Source organism: Strix uralensis, chromosome Z (assembly GCF_047716275.1).
Source record: "Strix uralensis isolate ZFMK-TIS-50842 chromosome Z, bStrUra1, whole genome shotgun sequence".
Taxonomy (NCBI): Eukaryota; Metazoa; Chordata; class Aves; order Strigiformes; family Strigidae; genus Strix; species Strix uralensis.
The window spans coordinates 86,817,048-86,843,118 of NC_134012.1; the positions used below are offsets into that span (position 1 = coordinate 86,817,048).

Here is a 26,071-nt window from a genome sequence, read left to right on the forward strand (position 1 = left end):
AAATTCAGGAAACAAAATGCCCTGAAGTCGTTTTATCCATCCCTCGGGGTTCAATGTTTCACAAAGGAAGTCAGGCTCTATTTAAGAGGTTCAAACAGTGAATTTCCTTCTTTTTTAGTATCCTGATAGTGAGATTAATTTACATTTGTGATGAACAAACAAGATTTATTTTTTTTGTATTTCTGAAATGTGTTATCATAAATTATTTCTTAAAAAAATAAAATATTGAAGGGATTCTCATGGTATTGCAGTGTACAAAAATCAAGGTACAGTCTCATTCAGTGCAACACTGAACTCTAAACAGTAGAATTTAAGTCACAACACATCTCAGCTATGAACTTACCTGGCAATTGCTATGATTAAAGACCTACTATACCTGAATGCACACACAACTGATATTAAGAACTATTGACCCAGATTGTGCACATATGAGAAAGGTTACATTTTTACTTACAGATTAAGTCAGTGCTCAGCAGATGACAAGATATATGCTAATAATTTCTATTCTTTCATACTTCAGGATACTGCCAAAAATAGACAGTTACTTAATCTCTGTGGTTTCTTTAGACAATGTTGCTAGATCCATGCATCAGTGAGAGACTGGGAAATGGAAGCATTAGAATTCAGTAGCCATAGGCTACTAATGTAGGCTGAGACCTTAAAACATCACAGATGTCAGAAATTATCAGTGTATCTGGCAAGAAAGATCTCTAACTTAACTAATTACGTAGGTTTGAGCTCCAAAATCTGTGTTCTTAAGTTTCTGAGCCTGTATAATGTCTCCAAGTTTTCTCCAACATCTGTCAAGGTCTGGCATTAAACAGTCAAGGTAATCATGCCAGCAATCAGGTCATGATCTCTAATCCTTTCTACAATCCTAAACAGACCAGAACTGAAATAGGCAAACCTGGGGGCTCTAAAAGCTTTCCTAATGTCTAAGGTGCCAGACAGCGGTGTCTATCCTATTCATGTCTGAAGTACAAGTAGTACTTCTGTACAGTAGTACTGTACAAATAGTACTACTGTACAAGAAGTACAGTACTACCTACTGAATTACAAATGGGTGGAAATTGTATTTTTAGTTATCATCACTAAGAGCTGCAGTAGCTCAACTGCTTTGTGGCTTTGTATATGCTTGGGACAGTATGTTCAGACAGTATATGCATCTCTCCAAGACAGTCTGCTTTGCAGCTAGTGATACCTGTATCAGAGTCGAATACATGCTGTTTTGGTTCCACACCCCCTGTTCCCGATAAGAGAAAAAAAGTAGAAAACTAGGTCTTTATAGAACACTTGGAAGGAGATTAACCCCTTCTTACCTACATAATGCTTCTGGCGTTAGTACTGGATGCTTGAAAACATCGGGAAGCATCTCTCTCAAAATAGAATTTAAGTCTTCATACCTAAGATATCAGAATCAAGAAATCTTCCCCAAAATCTAAACCACAAACACTAATTCATAATAAAATGCTTCAAAATATTTGTGTAACTGTACACTTCACTGAGGAGATTGTGGCAGCATGCCTGGACCTTTTTCTAATTGTTAAACAGCTGCATTTGGAAGAAACTGAAAAGCTGGAGTGCTCTTCCCCTACATACGGCCCCTTTTTAGGAGGTAAAAATAGCTGGGAGTTGGTGGAGAGGGCAGTACCCATGGACACAAAATCTCAATAGAAACAGCTAAATGATGTTCCATGGTCTAAATTGCTCTTAACTGACAGTCATCTAACAGGAGCTTAGAAGTCTAAAGACACAGGCGTGTGTTCTCACAATCCATTAATTTGTTTTCTTGCTCAGACTAGGCATAAAACAACTTTGGAGAAAGGGTAAAGTCATTATTTCATTGAAAGTTTATTTAAAAATTACTCAGTAAGGAGCTTTATTCTCTTATTTCAGTGAGTCATTACTTCAACATCAACTATCTTAATTACTTTCAGACTCCACTTTTTACCCATAACAATCATATCTTTGATGTGTCAGAGAAATATCCTCTGAGACATTCAAAGCTAGCATCTACCTTATTCCCTCTTGAATCCACTCTAGAATATATTCTGCCTTGTCCAGGTGACAAAGGAATAGCTCTCCCTGAAGTAATGAAAGTTCTTTCCTAGTTACATTTCAACTTACTAATTGTCATTTCCCTGACATCAATGCTTGCTTGTCTACTATGTTACACCTGATTGATTTTTCTTAAAAGTTCAACAGCCTCCTCTCTCAAGTCTATGTAAGTCTGTGTTTTATTTCCACTCACCTTCTTTGATTCAGAAGTTCAAATCCCAATGCCTATTTCTGAACCAGTCCCTTGTCCCAGGAGCTATAGCTTCTACTCAGTTCCACCACAGTAACCTCAAATCATTATCAAACAGTACCACTGGAAGGTTAACCTGTTTATTACTGCTAGAAATACACATTTCTGCTCGTGAAAACAGTGTCTTCACCATTGATTTAGTATGTCCATTGACCTAGACAGTAACATTACTCTTGGTTTATGCATTTAAAGACTTTAACCCCTTCATACATGAAAGAAACCTGTTTGAATGACTTAAGCACAAATACGGTATACAGCATGAAGTTCGCAGCAAATTCAAAAGCTACATGAATAGGAGTTTCACGTATCTGAATACACAAATAAAAACCTTTCTTGATATAGAATAGCGTAGAAATAAAGTCATACACCTTGAATAACAAAATAAATGTCTAGTGGCAGATAACAACGAAACGTAAGTTGAATCAAACTTACATCAGTAGCTGCTGTCAGGATTTTAGAAAGAATGACTCTTGCTAATCCATCTCTGCTGTAATCCAAACTAGAAACAGTCAATTTTAACAAGTGATCCTGGTTCTTCAAAGAACAAAGATTAAGAAGACTGGGGGGAAGGGGTGAGAGAAGAAAATAAAAGTTAGTATTTGAACCCAAACCCGTTTATTTATTCAGTCAATAATTTAAATTTCAGTACTGTGAATTAGACTTAGGAAGGTAAGTGTATTTGTTTTGTTTCCATTTTATTTTGTGTCCCCCCCTTTTCAGTACAGTATCATCCTTCCCGATACTGATTTCTGTCAGATAGATGTGGACAGGAAAAAGTAAGCTATTTTGTGACCCAATCACCCCTATCTGTTTCAGTAATGCCAGACTAAAAGACCCCTTCTTAAAAAAGACATCAAAAATCCCCACAACTGGTGATTTTTACTTGCAAGTAAATCAAAAGAACTTTAAAGTTGCCAGCTTTACAGATGGTGGTCCTCATGCACAGTTCACAATTTTCATAACTATTACATCCATAAGCACAATTTAAACAGAATAAAAACACTTACCACTGAAACACATTACATTTTTCAAGCATTTTCACTCCATGAGGGTGACAAGAGAGAGTACCAAAAAAGAGAAAGTAGTGCTGGCTAAGGGTATTTAGTAATCCGTTATTTTGAAGACTACGTTCAGGTTTCATTCCTGATGAAGAATTGAGCCAATGTACAATATCTTTAACCAATTCCTCCAGGTAACCTTGTCCATCCTAACAAAACAAAGAGTAATAGCATTTACTAGTAACAGAACTGGGTCCCTCTACTGAAATCCATGATTTTAAATTTCTTAAAATGTACCAACAATACAGACACAAAATAGAAATGCTGGATGGCAAACACAATTCAGACTAAAGAAAAAGGTTCAAGGCAAATAAAAGGAGTTTAGCTTGGATACAACTTGGGACCAATTCTTTTCTTTCCAGGAAAAGGATTATTCAAAGACATTTTCCTCTGGCCTGAGGCATAAAAGTTTTTAGCACACAAGAAGAAAGGAGGTGGAGAAAGGAAGAATATAAATAGCAAAAATTAAAACCACTCCAAACCCTAAGTTACATTTAATAAAGATGTATTTAATAAGATTTCCACTAATACAGCTGTCTTCCTCGGTGTCTCATCTGGACAATTCAAGATTTTAAATTATATTTCTTAATTATACTGATCATTTTAAATTTAACACCCAAAGTCTATAGAAGTCTTTACTAAAATTAAGGTTTCTTACTTTAAGTGGCATACAGCAGCATTCTACCTTCAGTCTTGTAGCTGAAAATTTCTTACCTCTTCTGATTCAAGAAGAAATTCAGTAAATTGACAACCCACCACGGTGAGCTGCTTAGCCTTGGCATAGTCCAGATCCAGGTTGGCATACAGTTTACTGCTAGGCTTGTAAAAATATAGCAATCTCCTTACAAACCTATGGAAAGTAAAAGAGAATTTGATATTTTTCAGTATTACAAGGACATTCTCAAAGTAAAAAATGATGCTGGTAGAAAAGATATCACTAAATTACCTTATTGGCAATAAATTTTCTATTAAGGGTTTTCTATACCATGACTTAAAATAAGTAAAGGAACTCAGTATCTCTATGCTCTTAGAAGCCATAACTTCCTTCTCATTCTTATAATTTATTCTGCTGTAATTTATCCTGGGGTGAGTTTCAAAGACTACACTATTTAGACTTACAAAGAGCTAAAAAAAGGATCTGTGACATGATTCTTCTTCAGCTATAATAGTTAATGTTACTGTGAAAGATACATTTTTGTGTTGTGCCAGGAAAAGGCCGTATTTATTCAGCAACAGTATTTTCATTCACCTCACTTAAGCATTTCTTAGCATAAACACAGTGATTGCAAACACAGACTCTCACTCAGACTTTCTGAAATCATGGTGAGCAATATAGCTTGACTTTTGCATTGCAGGAATAAATCTTCAGCGAAGAACTTCCCCTTGCCAATTCTTAGTCAAAACATAAACACACACTTGTGCTTTAAAATAACACAGAATGTTCTGTCTGAAGGTAGATATATCAAGCATTAAGAAAACTTAACTAAAGCACTGTGCCTTTAGTTAAACAAGTGAGGGTAAACCACCATCCCCAATTCCAAACACAGGACCAACTATAAAGGAAATCTCAGGCCTTCTTTAAATTTTGTCAAATGAAATGTATTTTATTCTAGGTTATTAGCAATAAATATATTATATAAACACACACATTTATATGTTTGTGTATATATGTATATACTTAAGTGTGTATACAGAAAAACATGTATATACACACATTGAATTAACTATCTCTGAAATGAAGGTATCTGTCAAAAACAAGTGAAATTTCACTTTAACAGCTGTAAGATCATCACTAGAAAACTAACAGTAAAACAAAATCAACTTATGGAAGAACAAACAAATATACTTTACACTTCAAAAACAAAGTGGCTGAGAATTTTTTTATGATCAGCAGTGAAACTAGAGAGATTCGGGGCTTAGTTATAATTAAGAGCAACAGCATTTTAAAGCCATTAAAGCATCTAACCCGCAATCCTGCAGAAAGTATCAAACTGTACAAGTCTTACACTAACTCAAGCCTAGATTTTCTCAGGTTTTTGAAATTAAATTATTTAGGCACTGAACAATGCTTGACTGCAGCACAAAACCAGGAAACAGGAACATTGCCCCAGGGAGGTAGGTAGAGGGGTGGGTGTGGGTGTCTCAGCTGGGACTGCAGACATTGCTTTAGAGAAGCAGCATTATAAACCACCAGATCTGGAAAATAATCCTTTACTGCAAAATATAGATTGGCAATTAATGTACAGGGAAAGAAAAAAACCCAGAAAAATACAAATGCAAAATTAAATTATGGCCATGATTACAACGGGACCACCACTTATGCTGGGAACACTATGTAAGTAGCCTGTTTTTCACTAAAAACTTAAAAGCGAGCAGTGTGAACCTTTCAGCATATTTTTTAGCTTTAGGTTTTTTCCTCAAATTCATAGAGAAGTAGCTTTCCATGCCTACAAATACAAAACTACTCTTCAAAATAATTTAATTAAATTTCTGAAATGCATGTTAAAAGGGACATCCAAGAACTAATTAGTAACACTATTACCACACATGCACAAAAGTAATAAAAACATCTTAATGCCAACAGACATGAAAGGGACGAAAGCTGAATTGGTTTTTTGGGGTTTTTTTGTTTGTTTTGGTTTTGTGTTTTTTGTTGTTGTTTTTTAAATCACACATGCTTCCCTTGACATTAATAGCAACTAGAAACAACTTCCTCCTGGTTTTGATGAAAGCTCTAACTACATAACTGTACAACCATAGACCTATTCTGTTAAAATTTGTCAAGTACTGACATCCAATACTCACGTATGAAATATCAAAGAGGTAATACTTTAAGTTTAAAATGAAGTAGGGTGTTTGAAAAGCTGGTATGAGTCTTAAGGGAATACATACATAAAGTATCTGTGTATAGAAAAGAAACCACTAAAGCTTAAAGACCTGTTTATTTAAAGCAAATACTGCCACCTAATTATTGAAATTTTCATTTTTGCTGCTCATCTATAGATTTAAGTTTTAGAAATGTTACAAATCCAAGGAATAATTTATTGCAATATTAAAACCCATTTTTTCCAAATTTCTTTCTTCAAAGGAAGTCTACATAGTTTTTACATACCTGTGCAACTGTTCATCTTTATAGTTCCTTAGATTTACATTTGGCCACTAGAAAAACAGCAAATATAGCATTATGTGAAACTTGTACATCAGTCCTTGATTAGTCACTAAAATTTACTCATTTCTATTATAGCTATATTTACCTAATAATTAGAAGTGTAAGTTTTCTTGCACCTAATGTAACCTATAAAAACACCTTATTTTGTTGAAAAGCCCACACTTCTTGCTCCAAGAACTGTTCCATTTTTTTCTAGAGAAGGACAGGGAATGTCAGTCACATGCTATGTGTACAAGGTCATAATTCTAATGAAAATAGAAAACTATGAAAAGCTAATGAAAAATCAACAACTTTGCTCAGTTTCTTCTCTGCAAATAACAAAAAAAATTTGATATGTGTAATAGGGAAATAACTTTTTTGGTTTTACTACTAATCAAAGTTCTTTTAAAAATAATAATTACTCTGTTATAGCTCACTTAAATACTGCTTATTAAAATGGTATTTAAACTCCTCTGTTGATACCTTGTAAGACGCTTTAAGAAAGATCACATGAAGTCATAATACTTTCTTCTGCACCTATCCTCTCTTCCTATTCTATTTTCCTCTGTTTTTACAGCCATTTGTTGTCTCTATAGTTTCAGATTTATTTTTATTGCTACTAGTATCTTCTTTGGAAGGATGGAAAAAATGCATCAAACGTTTTTCTCTCCTACCTAAGCAATACAGTTCTACATTTCCAATTGGTATACTAGTATTAAGACATAGAGTGCACTAGTTAATGATTAGTAAAACTGACTACACTAGTAACAGTGCCAGATAACGTATTAAGCTCTACCGTCAATGACAAAGTTGCAATTCCTCCATCCTGACCACTGCCACTTTTGCTGCTCTTTGAGCAGCTTGACATAGCAAGCTGAGCAAGTAAAAAAAGGCAGTAAGGGACCACATGAGATGCAAGTAGTGAGGTGGTTAGAAAGCTGATGCCCCACAGCTGTAAGGCTGTGATGGAGACAAGAGGGAGGTGAGTAGCCACATGAAATAGCAAAGTCCAAACACTGGAGTCTGGATCCTGCTCATTCAAGGACTAAAGATAGATCACCGATAACATTATCTTCATTTATGTTGGTGTTGTGCAGTTTAACAGGAATGGAAGTGGTTAGAATTAAACCAGAAAACACACAAACTTCTCATTCTGAAACACAGAAGTCACCGATTTTGAGACATTAGGAACTGTTTGATGGAACACTAGAAAATATACTGCTGGGGAGGTCTGAGATAGCAGGAAAACTGACAGTTTGACCTAAATTTCAGGTAAAAAAAACACCACATGCTTTAGTGGTTGACTGCATAAAACTTCCTTTGTCAAAGCACTACACAGACTAATTAACAGTAAGATTCTGAAAAACAGTTTCTTGATAGTATCTTTAATACTGAATCAAAACTAAAAATATCTATGATTAACAATCATAGTTATCTAGTAATCCAGTAAATCTAGTAATTGCAGTAAAAAGCCTGTAAACAGTGAAATTTGGTGGAAGAAAGCTACTGTCATATACATATTCAGGTCTTTCATACCAGACAGATTGGTGCTGTCTCAAGTTTATCAGCCCCTGAACAAATGCACAGAAATATTTAGTTTCTTTTTTTAAAAAAATATAATCTTGACTATGATTGTCACCGTTACTCTCCTTTTTGTACTTCCACCATTTTTGTAACAACACAGTAAAGAAGACAGTAACAGTGTTACTTGGGGGTAACAACAGAAGGACGGCTTCAATGCACAGCATGACAGGAGCTATTCTGGTTTGAAGACTATACCGAGTACTCCCTCAGAAAGTTCTTACCCAAAGTAAGTTTTCTGCTTAAAAAAACACGTAGTCTCTTAAAAGCTGTGCACATAGAATGAGACTGCATACTTCTGAAGTCTTCATATGTAGCTCAGTCTAAGCATCTGAAGTTTGATCTATAACCCACCTCCAGCCTTAACCTTCAGCTCATGTTATGTAAAAAAAAAAATCTTCTATGAAACTGAATGAGGCAGTAACCCTGTGTAGTCTGGATTGAAGTCTGAAGTATTAGTAGCTTTAAAGTCCTTATAGCTAATGCTGTAAAGTCTATTTCTATACAAATAATGTTATATAAAATTTAATACATGCTTAAGAAATTTGTGAATTTAACTGTATTTTTGCATATAGTTTAAGGGTTGTATACAAAGAGACTGTATCAGCACTGATTAAACCCATGAGATCCTAATTCTGAAATAAAACAGATTATGGTATGTACTACAGAATTAATTAATATTAGAAAGTCAAAGCTCACATGTGAAATAGAGACTTCTTTCCAAACAACTTAAAAAGAATATCATGCCCTTTTTAAGCTCACCTTCAGTATGGTCCCTATTAGATTCCAATTCCAGTCAAGGTTCTCTTTATGATTGAGAACTTGGCTGTCTCGAAGATTCATTACAAGTGCTTCTTCTGTATCCTGGAATACAGACATGAAAAACTACAGTAAGTTTCCTCACATTTTTTTTCAGTCTTGTCACATGATATAATTACTGTTCATGTAACAATCACTAAAAGGGCTATGCTCCACAGTAATTTGCATTTGAAAGTAAATTGCATGGTTATAATACTGCATTTAGAATCTAATAGTAAGAGATCACAACTGGTCCTAAGAAGCATTAAAAATTATTGTACTGTCATTCCTCAATTTCTAGAAATGAAAAACAGTATCCACAAGTAACTACAAGGAAAATTAAATTAATAAAATACTACAAAGAAATTACAAAAATTGCTCTGAATTAGATGAGAGAGTGAAGCTTGGGGGCAGGATCTAAGTCTCCAAAATACAAGTACCTTTAAAATAAAGATGTCTTTCTGCACACGGTACTGATCCCTTTTTTGGTGCGTTGAGACTGCTTTCTGAATAATATGATCTAAATGGAGGCTGTAAGGTTTAGGTCCTCTTTTCTTCATCTCGTGAAAACGTTTTAAGCAGTTGAGTGCGGCACTTGCTCGTCTAACAGAAAGAAAACCCCTATAATCAGTAGTTGGGTAACAGTTGGCAACTGAAGAGTACCACTGCTATATCTTGAGCAAATAAACACAGCTCAAGAAAGAACTGACCAATAATTCCAAAGCAAATAAAAGGAAAATAATTTTCTTGATATAAGTTTTCATATTTCCATAGGTCTCAGTCTTGTACTGAAATCACACAGAAAATTATCTTTCAGAATTTCTAGTACTGCAAAGTGAGCCTCATTGATACCTTTTCTTCTGCTCTGCAATTAATGGTGCCTATCATAGTTCACAGAAGATACTATCAAGTTTAAAGTTGATAAAGTATTGCGAGATGTCACAGTAGATCCACATTCTGCATTAAAGTTGAGAGTTGAGGGGGCTAGCTTCAACTCTGACTAACAAAGTATTTCTTGTGTATGCTCTTTTTTTTCCCCCAGAGGGTGGCAGGAGTATCAGTAGTATGTTTCCTGTTCTTGATATCTAAACAGCTCAGCAACAGCATGTAAGAAGTTTCCAGGAAAAGATAGGAAGTAATAGAAATGACAGTTGACAAGGGCAGAAACAGTTAATTACAAAATAGTGGTAGCAGAAAAAGAACAACCTGCTGAGCAAATAAAATAAGAAAGTCTAAAAATGAGGAGGTAATTCCTTTCTTCTTTCCCATAAACAAAAATTCTCACAGGGAAGGAGAGAGTCTTTAATTTGTATTACCTTCAAACAAATACCTTTGAATTTGGCCACTTATTTAAGTTACATAAATTTAATCTGTAACAGTGCTTACAGTTTTTCAGAGTATGGAAACAATGCAGAGCACTGACCAAAACCAAGATCCCCAAATAAAAATAGTACTTCTACAAAATCAATTTCTTTCAACAAAAAGAGGAATTCTTACTACTCTATCAGGTATGTCCACAAATGCCAAAAAGCAAAAAAACTGCAGGTAATCCACAAACATATCCCTTCTGCTCTTCATCTTTCCTCTCATCCCACAGCTTTGACCAGTGAAATATCCTGTAACGGCGTTTCAGATATGCCTTTTTTGGAAAAATAACTGTTTTCACATACCAGAATCTTCTACTGACATATAAGCAGCCTTCAAAACTAAAAAGCAGAAGAGCACTATGTTTCACAGTAGCAGTTCAGAAATGTTCTGTAATTTATCACTTATTTATCACTGTCAATATTTATCACTGTCAATGAAAGACGAAATAGAATGTTATGGTATAATTACCATAACACTGATCTGACAAAGTAGATCAGGAATGGCCAGAGTAATTAACAAAAATATTTCCTAGAATTTACTATTAGAAAAAATCCCAACACACTCCATTAAATGGTCTTCTACAAAGAAATCCAAGTAAGAACACTGAGTTACAGAAATACATTTTAAAGACACATGAATATCAAATTATTTGACTTTTCCTCAGAGGTTTAAATTGTGTAAAGTACCTGAGAGATGGTATTTTATGAGAGAACACTTCAGAGGTTAAATTGCAAGAATAGTAGATGTACAGAGAAATTCTAAAAAATAAGTAAAATAAAAAAGCACAGGTTTTTAAAATCTGAGAATTCAGGTACTTCTAGTCCAAAGAGAAATTAAAAGGCTCTATTTCAAGACAGATGCCTAAATATACATTTGATTGGCATCATGAATGCCAAACAGTTCCCTAGTACTGCTTAAGTACATGCCACTGCAGAATGCTGCACTAAATTTAAAATTTCTGTTCATACATTCTTATATTTAAATGGAACTGAAAGGAACTGAGAAAATGCTGGTGCTTTTGTTCGAAGTTTGCACTGATAAAAGTTTTAACATAATTACAATTACAATCATCAATCTGAAGAAAACAGTTTAGAAAAAAATGCAAAACGACAAAAACTAAAACCCCAAAAAACAGCCCCATGCCAATATGACATTTCATGCTCTTGCCTACACTAACAACAACTCACTGATTTGGTCTATTACTATAATGAGCTATAGATAAACAACAGAAGAAAAAAATTGTACAGGCTTTTTTAGTTTTGAAAGCTTAACTGTATCAAAATGCCAAAAAAGAAGTGTGAAACAATGGAGATATCAAACACAGAACACATCTCAGATTTTGTTTGGTCAAACAGCACCTCAGAGTTCATTTAAGAAAAACTCTGCTTAAAAATACTGTAATCTATGCAAAAGTGTTCTGAAATCCACTACCAAAACTTTCCTCCCAAATTTCTAAATTGTTACTATAAACACTTTTGGAATCATGCATTGAAAACTATTTTCCTATTAAGTGTGACAGAGCATTTCTATATGCATGCATGAGTTTGCTTTCCCATAAAGACAGCCATGGTTTCAGCCACCAGAAAACTTGTACGTTTTCACTCAACTGTAGGGGAAAAAGGAGATAACTATTTTTGCTTCTAAATGTAACTTAGTATTCTTACAGTCTTTTCTCTTTCATGATGTCAAAAGATGCTGCCATATTCATTAATGTTGGTAAACAGTGCAGGTGATGGCTGTGAGAATGAGGAAGAATTGTGTTTGCCTAAAAACCAACAAAAGACCAGTTAGAATAACTTATTACAACATTTTCAGCTATCTCTTTTGGATCAACATTTGAAGAATCTATCAGTTTTCACAACATTTTCACAGATGCATGACAACAAAACTACCTTCCGCATAATGTCAGAGCAATAATTACACATAATATTTGATATAACTAATAAATCTGAAACACAACTGAAAGTAACTTAAGGCAATTTTAGATTTCAGAGCCTTCTAATGTGTACTGTTTGCATTGTGGCTTTTAAAGTGGTAACATACACATGCAAAGCATCAGATATCCTTGTCATGTATATAAAAGTACTAAAAAAAAATCTAAAATCAGAAATACAGCTTAAGTTGATGATCTCTATTAAAAACTTTCTGCACACACAAAAATCTGATCAACATAACTTCCTCAGTAACTAAACAGTTAATTGCTTTTATTTTGGGAAACATATGTAATTCTGCAAATATTTTCGGAAACTAAAGAATAATGAATATAAATTGCTTCAATTTCTTAAAACTTACTAAGTAGAAGTACAAATATTTGTTCAGTGTTTTGATAAAAAGTCATCTCTGACTAATAAATCTTCTCTTCAGAAAAACAAAAAACACCTATGCTGTGCAGCATACTCGTGTCAGTAACAGTCACTCCCATTCAAAAGTATTCCAGAAACCAGAAAAACAGCATGTTATTACAGATTCCTCTTTTTAAACTACATAGTTGACTGAATACTCAAGAAATTCTACCACTTAAAGAAAAATCACTGAAGAGACTAAAGAAAGACTTGTTGTGGTTGCTACCCATGCCTCTGAGCTAAGATGGTGTAAATCCCTGTAGTAATAAGAAATCCTGTATCTGAAGATTGTGATCTTGGTTTTTGGAACATTAAGCACCACTGAAATGAGTCAATAGTTGAAAATGCAGTCTGTGTCCAGTAATATATACTCAAATTTTGTAAGACAAAGTTGTACTTCACAATCTTACCATCTCTTATAAAAAAGAGTTTATTTGGAGGGAAGATTAAAAAAACACAAAAAAACTGATCAAAAAGTGTTCTGCTGCATACACTATTCTTGTCATCAAGAGAGGATGTGAAAAATAAAGGAACTGTTTTGCAAGAAAGGTAAATCATATCACTTCATACATGACTAACAGCTCCTTGGTAGGCTGAAAGGTAGCCCTGGAGTGTATATGAAGAAAATAGTAACATCTCTATACTGAAATAGTTTAGATTAAGAGAGAGAAGCTACTGTAAAAGATATGTTTGATAAAGGGAAGCAGAAAAAAACAAGGGTTCTTCAGCTTCTCTGTAGCAGTGGCCACTCACAGCAGTGCTGAAAGAGCACTCCACCAGGTTGGAGTTGTCTGAATGAGTAACACCAAGTGCCCCAGTCACATCAAGCTGAACATGAAAAAAGTTTCATCTGCCTAGCCTGTGAGGCAGAAAGCTAAATACACTGCCAGAAGGCTACCATTACTGTAAGGAAAGCAAAACTCAGCAACGGTTCTTTTCACAAACACAGTAACTGATGCGTGAGCTTGCAGGACTCCAACTTAAAAATACAACTGGGTACTGAAGCAAGAAAGTGTACTGGTGAGAGTTTGAGCGCTGAGGATTATCCTTGGGGCACAATCCCTAGTACTTTCAATAATTTCCAAATGACCTTCCTATTGATTCATACTGGTTTTCATATATGAAGTGCCAAAAATTGTAGTGTAAAGTAACCCACTATTCGATGAAAAATTAGATGTTCCAAGTTCGTAACACAAATTCAAAGCTGTATTAGGAAATGTCTATTTGCAACTAGCTATTAATACTACTTAGATTCAGCAAGAAGTCTAACTTACCATGTGCAAAAGTTCTCCTAAAAGGATAGTTGCTCTAACAGATACATGGTCATCACTACTTGTGATCACTTCAACCAGACCCTTCAAAAAGTTAAAACATTGTTACAACATTTAGTGTATAACATCTTCTTTTAATGCTTCCAGGAAAAAAGTAGCAAGCATCTATTCAAACTTAAAGTCATTCGTTACCTCTAGAAGTCCATTGGTAATAAAAGCTGAAAGCACTAAAGCCAAATAATTATCCATGAGATCAGGCCTAAGGAGAAAAAAGTACAGAAACAGTTTAGAAAGTTCCTTGCTTTTGTGTCTGCAAGAAGACAACAAATACTTTGTCAACATCACCACAAAACAAAACCAAGGGTTTAGACTAAGTTCATTAAATGCTCACCTTGACCTAGCTCGATGGGGTAATATAGTTTTAGCTTCAGCAGCTACAAAGCCATCAGAAAGTCTCCAGCAGTCCTGAAACCTGCTTGGATCTAGAACAAGAAAATAGGGACAATGGTAATTATTAACATTGGATTTCATAGTGTTATTTTAATGGTTGTCAGTAGGTAAATAGTAGTTCTTGGCAACAAATGTTATTTTGTCAGAAGGGATCTCTAACAAGTCATGTAATCCACGCTCCTGAACAAGGCAAGTCTAACTTCAAAGCTAGGACAAAGATTGTATCTAAGTATCAACCAAAATAATGACATTTCCAATTCATAAACACATGAAACTTGTTTCACAGAAAACGTAACACCTGAAATTTTAAAATGTACATCCATATGTCACAAAGTAGCAACTTTGCAACAAAGAATGATTTACTTACAAACGAGGAACAAGGATTAAGCTTTTATAATCAACTGCATGATAAAACAGTTATAACCAGACTTTGGAGAAGAGAATTGCTGTAAAATTAAGGCTGAAATTTGCTCATTCTGTGATCATACTTTCGTGCTGTGAGACAATGCAGAGGATGGCTTTACAAAGGAGTAATTCTAAAGATAAAAGACTAACTCTGGTAAATATAAAGACATGGAAAAGCATACAATTGCCCTAGGGAAAAGTAAAAATCAGCTAAAGTGTAGTGGAGATAGCTAGCAGATACACAATATTTATTAAACGGAGTATTTTCTATCTTTTCTGTAACATTCACTAACACTTCATAGAATAGAACACCAGGTTGGAAGGGACCTCAGGGGTCATCTGGTGCAACCTTTCTTGGCAAAAACACAGTCTAGACAAGATGGCCCAGCACCTGGTCCAGCTGAATGTTGGAAGCGTCCAGTGCTGGGGAATCCACCACTTCCCTGCGGACATTATTCCAGTGGCTGATTGTTCTTGCTGTGAAAAATTTTCTTCTTGTGTTCAATCGGAATCTCCCCACGGGTAATTTGTACCCATTATCCCTTGTCTTTTCCATGTGACTCCCTGTAAAAATTTAGTCTCCATATTCTTTGTAACCACCCTTTAAATACCGGAACATGGTGATAAGGTCTCCCCTAAGCCTTCTCTTCTCAAGGCTGAACAAACCCAATTCTCTCAGACCTTCCTGATATGGCAGGCTTCCCAGCCCCTTGATCATCTTTGTGGCCCTCCCTCTGGACGCTCTCCAGCCTGTCCACATCTTTTTTGTATAGTGGGGACCAAAACTGAACACAGTATTCCAGGTGTGGCCTGACAAGTGGTGAGTGGGATAACATCTTCTTTATCTCTGCTGGAGCAACCTTGTTTTTGCAACCCAGCATCCTGTTGGCTTCCTTTGCCTCTGCATCACACTGTTTGCTTCTATTGAGTTTGTTGTCCAGCCAGGACCCCCAGATCCCTTTCCAGAGAGCTGCTCCCCAGCCAGGTAGATCCCAGTCTGTGCTGCACTCCTGGATTGTTCCCAGGTGAATGGCGTTACACTTGTCCTTGTTGAACTTTGTAAGGTTCTTGTTAGACCAAGCTTTCAGCCTAACCATGTCTTCCCGCAGCGTGGCTCTCCCTTACAAAGTGTCCACTTCCCCACTCAATTTTGTACCATCAAACTTCATCAGGGTACACCCAATCCCATCAACCAGACCATGTATGACTAAACAGCATTTGGCCCAACATCAGTCCCTGGGGGACTCCACTTGTGCCAGGTTGCCAGTTTGAAAAGGAGCTATTTACCACCACCCTCTGGGTGCAGCCTGTCAGCCTCTTCCCCATCCACCACACAGACCACTTATTTAGACTGTTAACACATCAGTTTCTCTAGGAAGAGACTGTGGGGAACTGTACCAAAAGTCTTGCAGAATTCCAGGTAGACAACATCCACTGTTCACCCCACATCACTTGAGCAGGTTACTTTGTCATAGAAAGCGATCAGGTTTGTCAAGCATGATTTGCCCTGGTGAATCTGTGCTGGCTTTTCCCAATCATGTGCTTCATTTGATTTGGGATAGCCCCAGGGGAATTTGTTCCCTAACTTTCCTAGCGAGTGAAGTAAGACTTATGGGCCTTTAAATTCCTGGATCCTCCTTTAAAGCCCTTCTTGTAGACAGGGGTGACATTAGCCTTCTTCCAGTCTTTTGAGATGTCCCCCAATCTCCACGACTGCTCAAAGATTATGGAGAGCAGCCTCACAGTGACATCAGCCAGCTCTCTTAACACACTTTGGGGGATAATGTTAGGGCCCATCGATTTGTAGAGGTCAAGCTCCTGTAATAGTTCACATACCAACCCCTCCTTCACTGATTGTGTTCGCATCAACTTGGATTTTTGTTCTAAAGGCCTGGGGCCTAGCAGTGCTGGTAAAGATGGAGGTGAAGCAAGTGTTGACGTCTGCCTTTTCAGCATTATTGGTGACAAATTCACCTCATATTTAACAGCAGGCCAGCATTTTCCTTCTGTTTCTGCTTGTTGTTTACATACTTGAAGAACCCTTTCTTGTAGTTTGACATCTCCAGCCAATTTCAATTTGAGTTGAGCTTTTGCTTTTTTAACCGGCAATGCCCTTGTAGTTCTCAGTGGGTATTCATCCTCTTTTCCACTCTGGTATACTCTTTTGGTTTTGAGTAGACTCAGAAGCTTGCAATTAAGACCAGAGGTCTCTTGGTCCACCTACTTCCCTACCTTTAAAGGGGATGGACTTTGTGCTTCCAGAAGAGAGTTCTTTAAAAACTCCCAGCACTCACTAGCTCCTTTATCTTCCATGGAAGCTTCCTGTGGAATCCCTCCCAAATGAACTCTGAGGAAGCTAAAGTTTGCTCTTCTAATATCTAAAACCCTTGTGTTAGTACTAACCTTCAGCATGCTGAGCAGGATCCCAAACTCCACAATAATGTCATCACTGCAGCCAAGGCTGTCACTAACTGAGATACTACAAAGGAGGTTTTCTTGGTTTGTGAGCATTAAGTTCAAAAATGCCTCAATCCTGATTGGCACATCTAACATTTGTATGAGGAAATAGTCCTCTACGCATTCCAGGAACTAGATGGATGGCATGTGAGCTACTGTATTGTTCTTCCAAAGATGTCTGGGCAGTTGAAGTCACCCACAAGAACCTGGGTCTGTTGACCTGAAGCTTGTTTAAGTCACCCACATATTGCTTTGTTGGCCTTATCGTCTTGGTTTGGAGGTCAGTAGCAGATGCCTACTGCAAGATCCCCCTTGGAGACAATCCCTCTAATCTTGACCCAGAGGCATTCAACAGGGCTTCCACAATCACCATAGTTATCCAATATTCTCCTTAACATAGAACGTGACTCCTCCACCTCTTCTTCCCCGCCTGTCTTTATGAAACAGCGTAGAGCCATCCATCGTGGTCCTCCAGTCATGGGAGTTGTCTCACCATGTTTCAGTTAATGCTAGGATATCATAACTTTCTGACTGGGTGCAGAGCTCCAGTTCCTCCTGTTTGTTCCCCAGGCAGCATGCATTGCTATACATACCCTTGAGGCGACTGATCTTCTAGTTCACATCTTGGGATGAAGCTAAGGAACATTTGTTATTCTATGTTACTAACGCTCCTAACACTTCAAAGAAGTCTAATCTGGAGTAATGTGTTTTCACAATCTTTTGTGTAAATGCTCCACTTATGCTCCACTGCTGATCTTTTATCAAACTTATAACACTTAACAGCTGATAAAGAATTTTAAACAGGACTTCAGAGCACCCAGTGAATTCAGTGATGAAACAGTATTGATGTAATTTACAATATAGAGGAGACAGTTCAAATTTTAAAGAGCTTAAAAGACAGAATTCTTATGTGAACTGGTTCTAAACACTTACCTACACTGAGAAGTGCCTCAATAAATTCTTCTGCGATAACAGGGAGAGGAAGGCGAAATATGTCATAGAGAACTTCAAGCAGACCTCGCTGCCAAAAAACAGCACAACAGGAATTTTATAGCTTTATAAAAATTGTCCTTTTGTTCACTATAAATACTGAAGCTGAGATTTTTATAGAGTTCTAAAATTAGTGTATTTGTTTCAGTGTTTCTTTTTTTTGATACTATGCATATTTTCATAAATTCAAATAATCTGGAGAAGAAGGGAAGGAGCTTGTTTACTTTAGAACTGTGCCTTAACATCACTATGAATTCTAAAGCAGCTCGGGCTACTTCAATTACAGTTTTTTAGAATATTTCTGCTGCTACCATCAGCTTCTTGGTTTAATAGGTAATTGGGAAGAAAGATTTTTATTTGTGTTAGATTCAACTCTGATTTTTATGCTTTAAATTCATAACTGCAGATACTGTGAACTTGCTTTGAGTTGTAACCAGAGTGAAAAATAATTTATGTACTTTTCTACCCTACATTCCCTTCCCTCAGACATACAGGGTGTGCTGCATTCTCACAGGAGTTTTATAATGGACTTGAACTTGGGGGTCAAATAAACTTGAGGGTAGTGGTCTCATAACTGAGTCTGTGTTTAAGATACTAAATTATTAAAATGTTAAGAATATGTTAATTAAAACACCTAATCTTATTCCTACATCAGTACTAAATATGTACCACCTACCCGTATTTCCATATTTGGTATACAGAGTACCCCAATGAGAGACTGAATCCCAGAATTTCCAGGTTTGCACAGGCTGATAATACCTAGAAAATATTAAATACATAATAATACTCCCTCACCAAACAAAAAAAAGGCATTAGACACACTGTTAAATTTGATTTTCAGTTTGAGTACAAGCACATATGACAAAAATTACTAATCAAACATTTTCACCTTTAAGTCATCTCCTTTCCAATCAATAATATCTAACAAAACTTAGTAATCACAAAATTTTGTTTCCCCATTAAAAACTATAGCGACTTTTGCCTTTTCTACTGTGAACAGTATTTTCAAATTATCTGCAAAAATAACATTTACACGGAAGAAGTGACTGAAAAAATTGTCAATATTGAATCTTAAACCTGAGAGATTTGCATCATCTTGGCAGAACTGTGAAAACTTTCTCCATCAAAAGCTGTATCTTAACCTAACAAATTATTCAGTTCCTTTTAATCTCAGGTGAATTCTAAACAGCAAGTTTAAACATACTTGGAATAACATTCTCTGTGAACCGTTGTAAACCATCTCTTCCCAGATGATCAGTGGTCATCTCCAGACGTTTCAAGACAGTAGAATAAAATCTGCACCTCTCTTATAACTTGGTCCTTTTTACACTGTATTTTTACTCAATTAGTTTAATATTTCAGTATTACTAAGGAAAACCTTCAAATTGTTTCTAAATGTTACAGAATACCAGCTAAAGCTTACACTGATTTTTCAGCGTCAATTTGTATACAGTCTATTCATTAAAAATGTAGCTGCAAAGACAGTAATCTTGCTCATTTCCTTGACCACTTCTCTTCATACTTCACAGAACAAATTAAAACTTACATAAACATGCTGTCCAGCAAACAAGTTTCTTCAAAATGCAACTTTTAAATGTACAGAAAGAATGCAGGTTGCACACCTTTTTGTCTTACGTATCATAAACCCAAACCGTTATTCTTTAAAAATTACTAACAAATGAGAAATACCACCTACTCATCTATTTATTTTCACTAATACAAACTTAACTTTAATGATATATCCTTTATATGATCTTGAAAGTCCTCAATTTCAAAACTTTCATGTCACAAAAACTTAAGACACACACATGTGGCCACAGACACACTAAGGGCATTTAAGTATGTTCCACAGAGCAACTCAGAGGCCTTTTCCAGGAGTGGCAACATCCCAATTGCAATGCAGGAACAGATTTGGGTGCTCGCAGTCATAGCTGCATGCCCCAATTTTATCTCTAAGGACACGATTGCACATGAGGACATAGCAACCATCAGCTCTGAAGAATAACCCAGTCTGGAAAATAAGGAGAGCAGAACAGTAGAACACAGCAGATAGTACAGACAGGCAAAAAACCCAACCAAAAAGCCGAAACAAAAACCAAGAACACCCTCAAGCCTGGTTTAGCTACATGTCCTTTGAAAAGACAGTGTAAGGGCATCTTTTTAATAAAAACATTTAAGATGCTAGTCTCCAACATAACAAGTAATATAAAAAAGGATGAATACATAACAGTGAAATTGTCATTGCAATTAACATATTCCGAGACAACTGTTTCTTCAGTCACTTGACCTTTCAGGCATATGCTATTAGTTCTAAGGGTCTAAGTAAGAGAAGATGCAGCAACACTCATATCAGAAACTGCTTCCTAGAACTTTCAAAGTTGTCACAAACTTCCCAAGCTTCCTCCCAAACAAGTTAGAACACATGTGAGAAACTTCTGAAGGATACCTGGGTATTAAATTAAGCTTAGTGATTATTTTCAGAACATTAAAAATAAAGCAAGTAGTATCACAATGAAAAAGGCTTTCTATACAGTCTGAATATTTCCTCAGTACAGCCTGTAAAAATCCTACTCAGAATTTTGTTATACGGTCATATCAACTGATATAGTTTATTTGCAAGGCACTGTCTTGACTAAAAGAATGAGCAGTCCCTGAGGCAGTATCTTCATATTACATATTGTAATATTGCAGAGAAAAGGATTTAGAAAACTGCAAAAACCTGCTTTTTCGATTTAGAAATGTCTCCTACATGAAAAATTCCAAACTATGTCTATCTGCAATTTCTTTTCAGCTACAGCACCTGGTAAACGTAGGTGCTAATGAAACTATTCTGTTGGTATCTCTTCACATAGACAAAAAGATTTCTTATTTACAGTGGCAGAACCATCTCAAAGGCAAATTCTTCGATATGATGTTACTTTCAATATCCTCTCACCCATCAAATGTCAAAAAGTACCATCAAGGTACATCTTATAAGGTATTCTACACGAGGCGTAAAAAGTGCTACATCTGGTTAGCAGAATTTATCAAAGAAAACCATGTATGCATCCTCCAAATTTACGATATCAAAACACATCTTAGTAGCATTGTAGGAAGGTATTGATAGAAATTAGACAAATCGAATGAGATAGATTCTGTGTTTAAACAAACTACTCTTATACTAGAAAGTAAAATTCCCTTTCCAATCATCCAGCTTCAAACAAACAAAAAATAATCTTACCTGCCCATGATCGAAATGCTGCCACTATTCCCATTTTACTAGCTAGGAAGCGTGCTTCTCTGTCCTCCCTGTCATTAAAACAACAAATGTCACAATACAGTTAATTACTATAAAACAGCGTCGCTAACACAGCAAGTAAAAAGTAGTTAACTGAGATTTTAGATGGGGGACAAAATCCAGAATAAGAGAAATATTTTATGTATGCATATATATTTATGCAATACGTATACACACACACAAAGATTAGAAATTTTAAGTATTGTTACTTTTTCTTTTTCAGGGGAGTTTCCATGGTAGGAGGATAACATCACAAAGTAAGCACCTGTATGTGGTCAGATGAATCACTCTGCACCTCTGACAGTAAGTCTACAGCAGGGACCTAGAGATTTGGACCTTATTCAGTTATCCACACCTAAGCATCTAACGCCATTTAATAATTTAAAAAACTGAGTAATTCAAGTTGGAAGTAATCTCAGGAGGTCTCTAGTCCAAACTCCTGCACAAAGAAGTTGTCAGCTATGAGACCAGACCAGGTTATACTCAAGGTTTTATCCAGTTGGGTCTTAGAAACTCTCAAGGATGAAGGCTGCAGGACCTCTTAGGACAATCTGTTCCAACACTTGACTGGCATCGCAGAAAATCCCACCCTGCCCGCCCTTATATCAAGTTGGAACCTCTCTTGTTTCTATTTCTCTCTGTTGCTTCTTGCCCTTTCACCAGGACTAAGGGCCCTGGCTACATCTTCTTGATAACATCTTAACAGGTATTAGAAAGGCTGATAATCTGGGGGAGGGTCCCTCCCAACCTTTTCTTCTCCAGGCTAAAGAAACCCTTTCAGAATCTTAAATGCTTAACAGTATTTTAGGAATCTTCATTCTAACCTACTGTATGCAACTTCAAGTAGTTTAGTCATTGCTTTTATTTTCACTTTGGAAAGAAAAATAGCTTAATTCCAATGCCATGAACACAACTGGTAGCACAAGTAGCAGCACTAACACTTACTTGAGTTGTCCTTCTGCTGTGTCTGGATTATGCCTGTAGTGAAAATCTGTGTAAGGAGCTAAAATTCGCTAAACAAAAGAAAGACATGCATTACTTTCACATGAGAATACAGTTAAATGGGTCTTCCACTTTCCTCAGTCCCACTCCAATCTGTCATGTTATTCCTGCTTTACAAATCATTATGCTCTTAGCCTAAAATGTTGTATTTTTAAAATTTTGCACTAACACAGAGGGTGAAATCCGAAATGAAAATTAAACATTTTCATTAGTAATACAACGTTTAATTTCTGTCACTGAACAAGTAAAACTGAACCCACCTCTAACTCCACATCTGCTCGCACATACTGTCGGGTCTTTGGATGATTAATGAGGTGCAAAACTGTAGTTATCAGAGCCTCATTTATTCGGCTTAGCTGACAATCAATCACATTTTTCAAGATGGTACTTAAACCACCCCGAAGAGCCACCACCTCCGGATTCTGAAGTGCTAAATAAAGAAAAACATGTCACTTCGGCCACTGATAGGAAAGAAAACATATCATGGCTTCCAATATGACAAACTTGTTGTCTCTTTAGTACGTTTATCTTTTTCTTCCTGAACACTGCTGAGGCACATTTAAAGCTTTTAATGGAACTGACTGACATTAGCAATGAATTAAGATTTTGGACTAATTTACCATGAACAAAAATACTGGTCAGTCATCACTGTGCAGCATTTTCTCAACTTATTTCCAACCAAGTTTCTATAGAGTAGTTTCTGGATTTTCCCACAAAAATTGTTTTGTGCTTCACTGGACTGACATGGATAAAACATTTATACTCTAATATAAAGATCACTTATTTATTTAAAACAGAAGTTTGTATCTTGAAAACATTGCTGAAGTTATTTCTCATTGACTGATTTGAAAAAAACTTTAAAAATCAGTACCCACATACAAGTATAGGGAGTTAGTACAAACCACTGTCCAAGATAGACTTTACATGGACACAAATACTGACTTCCAGAAGCCATCTAACCACAGTACCGACTGTAGAAATTTTTAAAAGGAAGATGTTTCATAGTTCTCTGAACTCTTGTACATTTGTCAGCATCTCACGTATGGAATTCCCCCTACTTCCAATCCATTAGTTTTGGAAACATGAACTGCAGCAGGGAAATGTTTTTAAGGTAAATCAAAAATTGGCAAGTCTTAGAGGGAAGAACAGCACCTGAAATCTTCAGGTACTCCACTTAAGAGATTTTGATTTTAAGTTAAACTGACTTTGTTTGATATCAAACTAATGACTAAAATCCATGAAACTGACATTAAGAATATTTAACATCTAAGTCATTATTAAATAAATACTCTTAATGATTTGAATACAATCTATTTACTACAAACCCACAGAAGAGAATCTCTTAGAAAACTGTTGACAACCATGTCAAGTTTTCTTAATTAGCTTTCAGTTATCTTACCTAGTTCACAGATAATGGCTATACACGCTCGAACCATTCTGTCTCTTTCTTGAAGACCATCGTTTCCAACTGCTATCAAAGAATTAGTAATAGAACTGGGGAACAATGAAGCATTCACAGTGATCATCTGCCAAAAATGAAAGAAAAAGCCCTCTGGTTTCTTCATAATATTTCTCTAAATATACTCACAGATTCACCAGCATTCTGTTTCCTAGATACAGCCAGACAGACCACTACATCTATTACTTAGTTGTATCCAGCAAATCCTCAGAACTATTTCTTTTGTTGTTGAAATTATTTGTTTGTTAATTTCCTTTACCATTCTCTTCCTGCTTCAGTTTTTTAATTTTATATTATCTTATCAATAGGAAAGGCTTAAAAAGATGACTGTTGCAGAAAAAACTATGGATAGCCTTTTCATGTTTTTCCAAGAATTTCTGTATCAACAAAAAATGCTATCCAATGACACAGAGTAGATTACAAACTCCTCTAGAAGATTCATTCATACTGCAGTAGATTCTTCAACACCTATTCAACTGTTTAATTAGCCAAGACTAAAATCTCCTGTGTAGAGAGATCCTTAGGTTGCTGCTAACTACAAGACAGCCAACAGAAGAAGCTGCTACAGTATTTGGAAAGAAACTGTCAGTAACACCCCTATATCCTCTTGCATAGTACTTAATCTTCCTAGAACTGCCCTGTAATGCGACTTCATCATAAATTATATAGCTATGGGACAAAAAGCCCCACATACAGCTTAAAAACATTAAACTGAAAAGCAAAGATGAAAACAAGACCTGCATCCATTATTCAAGTCATTCTTCAATTAAAAAGAATTTGCAGTAAGTTTGAGACAGAGTAGAAGAACAGATTTTAATAGCCAATGTTTATTTACACTACTGAAGAGGTCCTGCACTACGGAAATCCTCAGCTGCTAGTTTAGGACAATCAGAATTTACACCAGATAAGAAGCAAGACCCTGTGCACACATTAAAGGCAAAAAAACCTGCTCCAAAAAAAACACCAGCACTCTTCACCCTTCCTCAAATGAGGCTTTTGACTGCAAAGGCTGAGTGGCTGTCTGTTCACATTTTTTCATAGTTTTGCAAAAATTAAATATACATATCCTCTATAACATGGAACATCGCTAAACAAATATATTACTAAGGAGGAAGTAGGTCTTTTTGTCTGTCTGACTGCTTAAAAGGGAACAGTGTAATGTGTTATAGGCAACTCAACCATGTCAATTTTTTTTCTGCTAATAAATAAAAGTGACATGTAAAAAAATACTCAATAGCCGTCAGACACCTAAAAACTTAAGGTTAGTTTTCCAAGGTTTTGTGTAATATCCTTTTTGTTTCCAATAGAAGTAAGCTTATCTTCATTATTTTTCCAAAATTCTTTTGTCCTATATTCATTTTGCAGCTCCCTTAGACATCTTACAGATATTTGTTCAAAGGGGATTAATTGCTTTATCTTCTTTGCAGAGGATGTTAAAATGAGAAGATATCAACCATTATCAACACTTTAACAGTTTTATTTTTAAGACATATTTTTGAGAAATTTCTTGTCATACATAACGTTATCCCCACAAAACAGGAAGCTTTAAGATAGGACTCTAGAGAAAAAACAAACTCTTCCCCACCCACACAGTCTTTCACTTTTACAATGGCATGAAGTAACAAGAATTAAGAATACAATGGGTGTACTAATCCACCCTACAAAACTGTAAGCTTTTTTCTTACAGATATTGACATGTACTTAGTGCGAGGACACAAGCAGCCTCTTAAGACTGTTCTGCTTCATTGTTTTCTTTGGTTTTAAGACATGAGAAGGAAAGATTTCTTTTAATATTCAATTCCAAATACATTAGTAGAATAAATATGAACTTTTGCATTTGCTTTCACTCTGCTCTAGGTATTGAAATGCAGTTCTAAAGACCAAGGACAGGTGATGCAAGGCTCTTTACAAGCAGCTATGATGAAGTAAGTAACAGACTATAAATTTGGTCTTTAAAGATTCCTTTAAAAGGAGGAAGAAAGAAGGTGGTTCATATTGTACCTAACCCCAACTTCTGCTTTGAAAATAAAACATCCTGCCTATTAAATTATGAAAAAATGGTCTTACTGACTTCTATTAGATAGAAAAACACTTTCTGAAGCAATTTTGTGGCATCCTTTTCATGGCTGCAGACACTGCTAAACTGCAAAGCTCTTA

The 26,071-nt window shown here is 35.9% G+C and overlaps 1 protein-coding gene across 3 annotated transcripts in view; it reads right to left on the reverse strand.

Moving 5' to 3' along the window:
- The window catches only part of RICTOR (RPTOR independent companion of MTOR complex 2), a 97,019-nt gene that overhangs the window by 33,972 nt on the left and 36,976 nt on the right, over window positions 1-26,071 (reverse strand). For all 3 annotated transcript variants that reach the window (XR_012627178.1, XM_074856690.1, XM_074856691.1), the window contains 16 exons: window positions 23,855-23,981; window positions 22,716-22,885; window positions 22,399-22,466; window positions 21,397-21,464; window positions 18,853-18,935; window positions 18,120-18,207; window positions 14,266-14,356; window positions 14,067-14,133; window positions 13,878-13,958; window positions 11,926-12,026; window positions 9,334-9,496; window positions 8,858-8,959; window positions 6,479-6,525; window positions 4,081-4,216; window positions 3,316-3,515; window positions 2,741-2,867 (listed from right to left, as the gene is read on the reverse strand). Coding sequence is in view for 2 of the 3 variants with exons in the window: in XM_074856690.1 (XP_074712791.1) it covers window positions 2,741-2,867; window positions 3,316-3,515; window positions 4,081-4,216; window positions 6,479-6,525; window positions 8,858-8,959; window positions 9,334-9,496; window positions 11,926-12,026; window positions 13,878-13,958; window positions 14,067-14,133; window positions 14,266-14,356; window positions 18,120-18,207; window positions 18,853-18,935; window positions 21,397-21,464; window positions 22,399-22,466; window positions 22,716-22,885; window positions 23,855-23,981 (1,719 nt within the window). In the remaining variant the exon portion in view is untranslated. The remainder of the gene's footprint in view (window positions 1-2,740; window positions 2,868-3,315; window positions 3,516-4,080; window positions 4,217-6,478; window positions 6,526-8,857; window positions 8,960-9,333; window positions 9,497-11,925; window positions 12,027-13,877; window positions 13,959-14,066; window positions 14,134-14,265; window positions 14,357-18,119; window positions 18,208-18,852; window positions 18,936-21,396; window positions 21,465-22,398; window positions 22,467-22,715; window positions 22,886-23,854; window positions 23,982-26,071) is intronic.